General features: G+C 44.8%; 2 protein-coding genes across 5 annotated transcripts in view; one reads left to right on the forward strand and one right to left on the reverse strand.

The window, feature by feature from the left end:
- The window catches only part of Pfk (ATP-dependent 6-phosphofructokinase), a 139,268-nt gene extending 138,656 nt beyond the window's left edge, over positions 1-612 (reverse strand). For 3 of the 4 annotated variants that reach the window (XM_075690230.1, XM_075690232.1, XM_075690234.1), the window contains exon 1: positions 307-612. In XM_075690230.1, coding sequence (XP_075546345.1) covers positions 307-442 — 136 coding nt within the window. In that variant the 5' untranslated portion in view covers positions 443-612. The remainder of the gene's footprint in view (positions 1-306) is intronic. The other variant, XM_075690231.1, reaches the window with a different exon arrangement.
- Positions 613-937: 325 nt separating this feature from the next.
- RpL19 (ribosomal protein L19) lies at positions 938-9,017 on the forward strand. The gene is made up of 5 exons (XM_075690235.1): positions 938-1,077; positions 1,380-1,486; positions 3,049-3,292; positions 6,180-6,290; positions 8,835-9,017. The coding sequence occupies exons 1-5, from the start codon at positions 1,073-1,075 to the stop codon at positions 8,962-8,964; spliced, it is 597 nt and encodes a 198-aa protein (XP_075546350.1). The 5' UTR covers positions 938-1,072; the 3' UTR covers positions 8,965-9,017.
- Positions 9,018-10,611: the final 1,594 nt, after the last annotated feature.

The raw sequence follows: 10,611 nt of genomic DNA on the forward strand, positions 1-10,611 counted from the left end.
CACTCATAATCAAAGGTATAACGCCACACCTCTTTTACTGGCAAACAGACGATCTGCAAACGGCGAGCTTATCACGTACAGCCATCCAGATATAGAAAGAACGCACTACAATTGGCACATCCGTAAAGGACCGCGCGCTACCGACCGGCGTGTAATGTACGCGTAGACTGTCACGTCACGCAACATAAAGGACCGCCGCATTAGGCGCGGTAGGTACTACATCCCGAAAAAAAAAAAAAATACTAAGCCGCGCGACATACCAGTCCCCCGAGTGCACAAACAACACGAGAGAAAGCTTTGCGTTACCTTGCGAGTCACCGCCGCTGGTGAAAACGGCGATCACTTTTCCTTTCTGCGATCCCTGGGTGACCCGGGTCTCGCGGACAGTGGTGTCCAGCTCGGCCCCGGAGGCGAACCCCTCTTGAGTCAAGTTCGCGGACATTACGAGCGCTGTAGCTCCGAGGAGCTTAGGAGATGCGAGTTATGAGAGACGGAGATACAAGCGAGGCGGTATGCGACTGTGCTCTGCACCCAGAAATGCGCTATCCGCTGTCCCTTCGACCTTCACTACTCCACCGCGCGGGCTATGAGGTGAAGATGCCCGATGCTACTACAGCCGCTGCGACCGCTGCTTTCGGAATCGTCTAGATGATGATGATAATGATATACTATTTGTTTAGTGTGAATAAAAAACATTGTTATTTATTTACGTCTCTAAATAAACCACTTTTTACTCAAGATCATGTTTTACAAGCCCACAATAATTGTTTTAATAGTAACTGTGCGCTTACTTTGTCGTTTTTAAGCAAAACACAAGCGCGTACGAACACAAAACCGGACCTCTGGCCGCACTTTCAATAAACATTTTCTGTATAGCCAACCACAACAAAATGTGCTGCAGCCTTCAGGAATTTGTAGTTTGTAAAGTTCATAAGGTTTATTATTACTCGAACTTCTACGTGCAACGTTTGTTTACTCGAAAAAATATGAGAACTACATTTTAGGCGGAGGACTACTTTCTGTTCAGATCGGTGCTCAATCCTTTCACACTGCGCGTGGTTCTGCTGCAAGCATGAGGTGAGTTGTCTGTACATTTTGCACACTAAACACTAGTAAATGTGCTGTTTCATGTCATACCACACATTCTAAATATCAAAGTTGTGTTCGCCCACAGCCTCTCAGGGCCTCGCTTGGCGAATCTGCGTAAATTAAGCACGTTTTGCCGAAAAACCGGAGGCACATGATGTGGCGCTAGGCTTAGCTCTAAGCCCTAGCACATTTCCCGTGCGCAAATGCGTGCGTGCGTGCTGCCTTACTGAAGCGCACTGAATTCTGGTAAAAAAACGTAATTTTGTAATAAGCTCTTTATTTTTCTGCAGTACGCTGCGCTTACAGAAGCGGCTGGCCGCCGCCGTCCTCAAGTGCGGCCGCAAGAAAGTCTGGCTGGATCCCAATGAGACGAACGAGATCGCTAACTCAAACTCTCGTGAGTGGTCATCGCTGGCGTTGCTGCTTGAAGTGTGTGATTGACGTATGGCGTAATTCCAAGAATTGCAAGGAGTTGCAAGGATAGCTGTGCGCATAGGAAGTTTTCGCCTGTACTGCTTGCTCCTTTGTATAAACCTGTTGTGACATGTGCGCAGTTTTCTGTGCGAACTGGCTTTATCACGCCAGCCAGCTTTAAAGAAGCCCTGTTGTAAGAAATTGTGTTCTAAAGCAATATGCTATGCTATCGTTAGCAGCTGCCATCACAGTTCTTTTTGTAATCGAAACTTGTCACCATGCTTACGAATTCGAAGATGTAAAGATAGTGCGCATCTTTTTTTTTTTTTTTTGCATGTGCCAATTCCCACTATGTACCGGAAACTTGTTGTTGCCTAGCACGCCTGTTGTCCGTCGAAGCATGAATTACGTTTGTAGAATTGTCCCTCGACGCCATAAACTTGGTTTGACATAGTTTGTCGTTTGCTTATCTGGCAATATGAACCGTCGTTAATGCCAGCATGAGCCAGTAGGCGTTGCAAGCTCGCTGAGTACCATTAACTTGATGCAATAGATTCACTGGCAAAGTATTGAAAACTGGAATGTTTTCGCTTATGCTCAATATCAACAGTTCCCTTCGATGCTATGGAGGCTACAGGCAGCCTCAGCAAATAGGAATGTAAATGCATACCCGTGTGTTTTGCGTGAATTGTCTACTTCTCATCAGAACCGCGTTTTTCATGGCAACTGCAGACACATCAATAAATAAGCGGTAATTGCATTGTTTATCACTGTTACATTATGAGTGAGAACCTTGTGAACACATTAGAATATAATCACATTGAGATAACCTGCATGCAGTGGTTTGGACCTGTGAAAGAAATGCTGATATCATATGCGTAGAGAGTGAACAATAATTGCGAAAAATAATTCAGCACATTGAGAAAGCAGAACATGGTAAAGCGCATATTAATATTATAGTGAGCAGGAAGCACTTCCCGATATTCCTTGCTGTGATTGGTAGTGTCTGTATTGACATTGTAGCACTTGTAAAGCATTCCTAAAATGAATTTTTAAGTTGTGTGGAGTTATGCTATTTTAGAAAAAAAAAAGGTTATTTTTGTACTGTTGCCTCCTGTGACGTATCAGAGAACAGTAGACCTTATTTGACTAATATGGTATCCTAGTGGAACAGAAAAGTTTTCACCGCTCTTCTGGCCTTACAGATGTTGTGGCTCAAGGGTTTTACACTAAATGCTCTGGTGATGATGCTAGGCTTGCAGTGTGGTAGAACCTGGCCAATGCATCATTACTAAAGCTTGTTATTGGATTTTGCAGTTTGGAGGTAGTGTTTTTGAGTGAAGGCTTACATGTTGCTTCTATGCATGCAGTCAAGTAAAAGATCACTAAAAGCTGCTGTAGCTTTGTCTTGCACATTGACCGGTAAAGCATGCTTATGGTATTTTCTAGACACTGTTTCGGAGTTAAATTGTTCCCGAGTTGCCCATCACTTAGACAGCGGCTGTGTCCTGAGCTGCCGTTATTTGCTTTGACCGACCCTTGCAGGCCAGAATATACGGAAGCTCATTAAGGATGGCTTGATCATCCGCAAGCCTGTGGCGGTGCACTCGCGTGCCCGCGTTCGCAAGAACCAGGAGGCTCGGCGCAAGGGTCGGCACACTGGCCCTGGCAAGAGGAAAGGTACGGCCAATGCCCGTATGCCCCGCAAGGTCATCTGGATCCGCAGGATGCGTGTCCTCAGGCGGCTGCTCAAAAAGTACCGCGAGGCTAAGAAGATAGACAAGCACCTGTGAGTACCATATGCTCCCAAGTGTGGCCCTGTTGGGAAGACTCCTCTAGCATGCTGTGGCTAGCGTGTGTGCTGTGTCATGTGGTTCTAACAAGATGGGTAAACTGTAGTGCAAGTGCTTAGCCTGAACAATGTTCTAAAAATAGCCTTTCAGAAAATAGGTTCATTCTACAGTGAAGTTAGTGCTGAGCATCTAATTTTCAAAATTAGCATAAAATCCTGAGCAAGCGCACCTATCTCTGCAAGGGCTCAGGGGCTATGGTGCTCTGCTGCTAAGCATGAAGTCACGCAGGTTTGGTTCCTGGCCACAGTGGCCTCATTTTGGTAAGGTTGGAATGAAAAGAATGCTCGTATGCATAGTAGGATCTCATGTCTTCAACGGCTTCCCCTGCATTTGAACATCATGCGTACGCACCTTGCACAGAGTCAGAACGAAACCACTGCTTGCTGCACATGAGTCCATGGTTGTTACTGACAACCCGTCGTGGTTGCTTAGTGGCTATGGTGTTGGGCTGCTAAGCACGAGGTCACGGGATGGAATCCCAGCCATAGCGGCCGCATTTTAATGGGGGCGAAATACGAAAACACCCGTGTAATTAAGTTTGACTGCACATTAAAGAACTCCAGGTGGTCCAAATTTCCAAAGTCCCCTACTACGGCATGCCTCACAATCAAATTGGGGCTTTGGCATGTAAACTCTCCCCTTTTTTTCTTTCTTGTTTTTTGTTTTGCTTTGTTACCGACACAATCATAGTGATCACATACATTTAAATGGCACTCTGCCAATTATATAAAAAAAATTGACAGGTGCAATGCAGGCTTTGCTGCTTTGTTTTGAGTGGATGCTAATGCCACTTTTGTGTCTTTCACATGAAGTAAATTAGACTGGCGAGCCAGCTGATTTGGCGTTCAAATCATAGATTGCGCAAGAACTTGTTCATTGACGCCCACAGCCGCACTAGCGAGTATTGCTTGTCGCCTGCCAAAGCTTGTGGGATATGTCGTTGCTTTTTAATGCAGGAAAATTTACTGCTATAAGCGCCAGTGTCATGGTAGTGGCTGTTAAACAATCCAATTTTTTTACTGAAGCTGTGCTTGTTAAACAAAAAAACTTAACTGCCTCACATTTATGGGCATTCATAATATAACGGAGAGGGAATTCGATGGGTAGCTCTGCTTACTACTGCATGTTTTCATATCTTGTCTGTGTTCGTGATGTTTAATTTACTGTATGTTTGGGCATTCAGGCACGTGCCCTGAGAAGCCTTCAGCTGGCACACTATGCATCATATAAAGTTGTTCGACCAGGCCAATATGCCCAGCTACACAATAATTAAAGCTTTTTCAGGTGTGCACCATACACAGCACCACCTCGTTTGGGTACTGAATGCAGCAGTGCCTTGAGATTAGTAAAGGCACATTGCAAGTCCTCGGGAACATCTGCACATTTAGTTCTTTGCTTTCTTTTTGCAATATGTCTTATGCTCGAAGTCCGCATAAAATAACTGCTATTTTATTCAAGTGATGGTCGTGAATGTATTAGCAGACTGGCACCCACGACACAAAGTATCTTTTTTTTCTTCAATTAGCTTAGTGCCCACAAGCATAATCACAAACCACTATATGCTGCTTCTCTGCTCAAATTGCATGCTGTTGTTACCTTTTCTCTGCTAGTAAAACTTTGAAGGGCAACTTCAGTGAGACCTATTCACTCTTGGAAATGGGCCACTAAATAATGTACACACTTGCTGGTACCAGACGACAAGTCTGAATTACAGTATTTTCCAAATTGAAGAGGGTCGAATTAAACATTTACTGTGGTTAGTGGCAGTACTGCCAGCAAGCATTGATAACTGTCATGACTGCCATATGCTGTTGTGGACAGCTATACCCTCGACTACACTGCATAATTACTTCATAGGCTGTGAATTGTGTTCCACTATTGTATTTATTGCATCAAATGTAAGTAATTGCATCCTCCAGTAAGGCCAAATTAACTAGGTCTGAACAGACTTGATGTTCATGAAGTAGTAGCGAGCCTATGCGGGAACTTCAAGGCTGTGTTGCCGCCTGTCTTTTCTTTATTGGCATTGTCAAACGGGTAATTTATTTACTAATGCAAATTACTTGCGCAGTGCCTTTTATTGGGCTCAAAATATTGCTCTTCATGTGTACAACAGGTCTTAAAGGTTATTTTTTCACTCGTAATTGTGCTGATAACCTGCCACAGTGGTTCAGTGGAAGTGGCATTCCACTTTTGAGCACGAGGTTCTGGATTTTATTTCCAGCCACATTGCTATAGGGGAGAAATGCAAAACAAAAAAAAAATGCTTGCGTGCTTAAATTCAGGATAGGCGGTCAAAATTAATCTGGAGCCGGCCAACCATGGCTTCCCTCATAACCAGTTGCGCAGTTTTGCGACTGTGTAGTACATACACCATAATTTTAGGTGTGCTGATCACATTCAGCCCGAAAGCTTTGCCAGTGTAGTGTCCACCTGGAGTTGTGCTAGAAATTCTGCCCTTGTGTGTCCACTGTGGGGAGCACACGTGCCCATCTTCCCCCGTGCCGTTGCGTCGAGAGCCGGCATAGACAGGGGAGAGGCGCACTATGCCCTCGCTCTCGCGACGTGCGCCCTTCCTTCCCGACTTGCGGGCAGGTAGCTGACGGGCGAGGAGGTATGAACGGGTTTCCACTGTATATGGTTGTGCTTAAGAAATTTCTTCGGTGCTGGCTGTACACGGAGCTTGCCACTGGTGCAGGTTGTAAGAAGTAGTAACTGGAACAAAATGGTCGATAAGTGCCCACGATGCTCTCGCTAAGCTGCTTCTGTGTTCACAAGTTCGGAGTGCTCATTGTGGTATATATTGGGCTGCACCTTGTGCAGGTACCACGACCTGTACCTGAAGGCCAAGGGCAACGTGTTCAAGAACAAGCGTGTCCTGATGGAGTACATCCACAAGAAGAAGGCTGAAAAGGCCAGGACCAAACAACTCAAGTGGGTGGCTTTTCCTGCCCTTTGTAATTTGTTGCCCTTCATGTGTGCACTGCCCCCTCTTGAAGCTGATGGAACACCTGCCGCAGTAGCTCAGTTGCTGCAATGCTGCACTGCCAAGCACATGGTCATGTGTATGATCCTGGCCGCGGCGGCCGCATCCCAATGAGGACAGAATCGAAAAACACCAGTGTACCTTGCATTTGGTGCGCGTTGAAGAACCCCAGGTGGTCAAAATATGAAGTCCGCAACTATGGTGTGCCTTATAATCAGATAGGGGTATTGGCACGTAAAAGCACTTAACTTTATTGTGTTTAATCTTGTGCAGCAGAAAGCAGGGTTTAGGCTTAGTCATGCATGTCTGGGAAATTTGAAGAGTGAGAAAAATGAGGGGAACTGAGAAGCTCAATTTTCATTTACAGCTGTATGGAAGCATTGAAAAGTTATTATATTGAAAAGTTAGCTTCGTTTTTCTTTTCCTTTATTTAGTTTGTAAAATTGATTATGGATGGCAGTGAGACTTGTCCTAAGCCATGTATTCTTAATAAATGAAAGTGGAAGAGAAACAACTTGCCATTGGTGGGAGTTGAACTCACCACCATTATATGTATTTAAATTTTTATTTAAAGAGACCTCACAGGCCTATGAAGAGGCATAGGGTGAGGGGGCATATGGTACAATCTATCACAAAATACAATTGGTAAAAAGATATTGATGCATACAAGATTCAAATATTGGCTCAAAATGAAGGAATCTTGCATATTAAAGAAATTGGACAGATGTGAAAAAGAGGGGAAAAAATGAAAAGCTAAGCATTGTATAAGAGCAATAACAGCAAGACTCATTGCATAAAAGCAGTTGCTTTGCATTGGGACGTTATACATTACTTAATGTTTAAAAAAAGTATGTAATGCTGTTGGAAATGAGCCACAATCGATCTTAGTGTGCATCATAACTTAGCTTGGGGATTGTTAGCTAGGCTGACTTAGATTCCTAAGGCTCTAGCCTTAGGAATCTGAGATATATTTGTGAAAGCCCAAGAAAGTGGATGGAGGAAGAGCCATCATTAGCTCAATTGTTAGGCACTGCAAGTGTCTTGCAGAGGATGTTGGTTCAGCTCCCGCTGGTGTTCTTACACTTTCAGTTCCCTTGAAAACAATTTAGCCCTCATTCATAACTTAGGTTTTAGTTAATGAGATGGCTCATATCCTGTTTGTTTTCCATGGCTTTAATTTTTATTTCATATTGTATATTGCAAGCATGCCACTTGTTTATCCAAGCACTGAAAAAGTTCTACAAATGCTGATGGTTGTCTTGCATGAAAGTGAGCACTTAATGTCAAAAGTGTGTGATGTACAAGTGTTACAAGAACAAAAATGAGAGGCTTAATAGTGGTGGTGGACAGAGAATTTAGATCTATTTGGCTACATCTTCTGATAAACTGCCACAGAAACTTGTACGTCCAGTTTGTTCACAAGAAAACAAGCAAATTTTTGCATGCAAGCGTAATATAAACACACTATGAAGTCTGACTGCTGTGCAGATGCAAACAAATCGATGGTGTAGCCTGGAGTGTTCCTGTACAGGGCTGGCTCATTCATTACACATAAAAATGAGAATGGGTACACTCTGAAAAAAGCTTGCGCCCTTTGGGGTGTATATCTGCCACACGACAATAATTGTCATCTGCCTTGATGCGTTTCCTTTCCTTAACGCTGCGAGCCCGGTACTTTCCAGTAACGAACGGCATGCGCATTATCAGCATGACATAGCATTCCCGACAGGAAAGTAGTGGGCGTGGCATTTTCAAGAAAGGAGACTTATCAAGGCAGATGACTATTATCTGTGTGGCAGATATACACCCCAAAGGGTGCAAACTTTCTTTAGAGTGTGTGATGAGTATGCATGTTCCCCTTCAAGTAATGTCTTAGCTTTGATAAACTGACATTTGGTTCATATTCTCATTGTCAAGATAGTCTACTGACAACTCCAATCACTTCCCCCTTTATTTTTTTTTTAAGACTTTAGAGGTTGCTGTGAATGGTGCCTTACTAGAAAGTTTTAGTTTAGTGTACGCTAAGCAGCGCACATTTTCTACAATTTTAGTTGGCCGACGATATCTTCGGATCTCTGAGGCCATATGCCCTTGTTGGGGCTATTTCGCGCCTGTAGCGATAGGTAGCGCTGACATCTTGAACGTTTCTTTCATTAGGCTTCAACTCGTTCGAAACGAGAAGCGATCTCGAAAACACCATGAAGTTATCCATAATACTCTGTCGTCGAAGCGGCCTGAGACTAAGCGAAAGCCGTTTACACAGTCATTTGCTACGAAGTGCATTTTACAAAAGCAACGCCAAATTCAATTCAAAGCAGGCAGCCGGGACCGCCGCCATGTTTCCCGCAAAAACGCTAACTCGTTTGCATTGTGTACGCCCGCTATTTTGTTTAGCGTTCAGCGCATGCGTAGTGATGACCCACTATTTTTTAGCATACGCTATACTGAACCGGTATTCTGTGCTTACATGTGTGTGCCTTATCTTTGTGCAGCGACCAAGCGGAGGCCAGGAGGCAGAAGGTTCGCGAGGCCCGCAACCGCCGTGCCGAGAGGATACAGCAGAAGAGGGCAGAGATGCTGCTTTCCCTCCAGAAAGAAGAGGCTGCAGCCGTCAAGAAGTGAAACTGCCGCACTGGTGTGGAGGAGAAATAAAAATGTGGACTGTTCATACTATACACCACACTGCGATTCGGGTCTTCCCTGTTTTCAGCCAATGGCCTGTGCTTTGCACACTTGTGCATCATGCAGATAAGCGTTGCAATGCTGTTGTATTTCTGTTCTTTCAGGTAATTTTTGTGTGTGCAGCCAACTAGGAGCTCAAATTGCTTGGTTCATGTGATGTCACCTTGCTTTAGAATGGTTTGGGGAATAGCTATGTGTAAACTAGGTCTTGGAGACAGTGTGCTCTCTAGTTGCTGTCATCAAGATTATAATGTGCACTGCTGTCTGGGAAAGTTGGTCTTATTTTTGCTTGAAAAGATGAAACTTTCATCTACAGAGAATTCATCGAAGCTTCATGTAGGAAAAGTAAGCATTCTTAGTATTGCTGTGCTATGTGATAGAAGCAGGCTGTTCATGTTGTAGCTGATCACGTGTGGAAAAAGATGGATTGCTTCATGTAATCCAAGAGCCACAAGTCGTTCAGAATCTCTTCGTTTCCTACATAATCTCATACTCTTGCCAATGGGGGAGCTGTATGCAAGTTCTTTAGATGTCCATAGCATTGTGCTTGCATACATCAAGAACATGATCTTGACAAACAGATTATCATGGAAAGCTAGCTTTCCATGATCTAGCTAGCTTGGCAGATAGAGAGTTCGTAGGAAGGTTTTATGAAAGAACGTACCTGCGTGGAAGCAGAGCAATACGTAGGTGAATAGCTGTTCAATCCCAGCGGCTGCCTGGTTTGCTCTAAAGAAATGCCCGTCCTCCGTCGAGTTTGCTCTAAACTTATAGGGGCCGCATGACGTCATCGGTGTGTATCACGCAGGCGTGGTTCGCTGCAAGCTTGGGCCGATAGCGGCGGCATATGCTCTAATCCGGGAAGCATGCAAAAATGGTGTAGCGAGAACAGACGTCGATATGGTCGCCAAGCACTTGACTGCAGGAAAAACTGCGTGGAAGCAAGAGCAATACGCTCTGTTCAATCCCAGCGGTTACCTGGTTTGCTCCAAAGTGATCAACTAAAGAACAAAAAGCAAAAGACATTATCTCTGATTTCATTCAGAAGAGGACATTTCTAGCGCCACTTAAGGTACAAACGCCGTTTGGACAATGCGTAATGAGACCCGAAAGCGCTTACATTTCCACTGTAGCTCTGGCCTAAGATTCATGTCTTCCGCCTAGTCGCCGTCTACGATATCCGCAAGAATAGACGTTTTCTGAGCCGCACAGAGTCGTCGTGCACATCAATTGCAAACACGGAGGCAGCCGAGGCAAGTAATGGGCGCGGCACCATTTCGTCAAACATGGCGGCGCTGACGAGACCACCGGGAAAAGGGCCTTTAGTGCGCGTGCGCGCAACGCTGCCTACAGCGGAAGTACAGTGAACTGAAAGGCTTTACCTCGTCATACATATTCAGTGTTTTTACAGCCAAGCTGTATACCTCTACCGTCCTAGGAAATTTTCGTGTCGTAAGCAAAAAACTCCCCATACGGGGGCCGCTCCCGGAGGTAGGGCAATACCGGGCCGACCCGCGGCGGAGGTGAAGCAGGCGTTAAGCACTCCCCATGCGTTGACCGATCCCGAAGCTAGTGCAATGCCGGGTC

Source organism: Dermacentor variabilis, chromosome 4 (genome assembly GCF_050947875.1).
Source record: "Dermacentor variabilis isolate Ectoservices chromosome 4, ASM5094787v1, whole genome shotgun sequence".
In the NCBI taxonomy this organism is placed as follows: Eukaryota; Metazoa; Arthropoda; class Arachnida; order Ixodida; family Ixodidae; genus Dermacentor; species Dermacentor variabilis.

Coding starts and splice junctions, on each gene's coding strand:
- RpL19 (XM_075690235.1), top strand. Junction 3,293..6,179: donor AAGAAGATAGACAAGCACCT/GTGAGTACCATA, acceptor CACCTTGTGCAG/GTACCACGACCTGTACCTGA. Junction 6,291..8,834: donor GCCAGGACCAAACAACTCAA/GTGGGTGGCTTT, acceptor ATCTTTGTGCAG/CGACCAAGCGGAGGCCAGGA.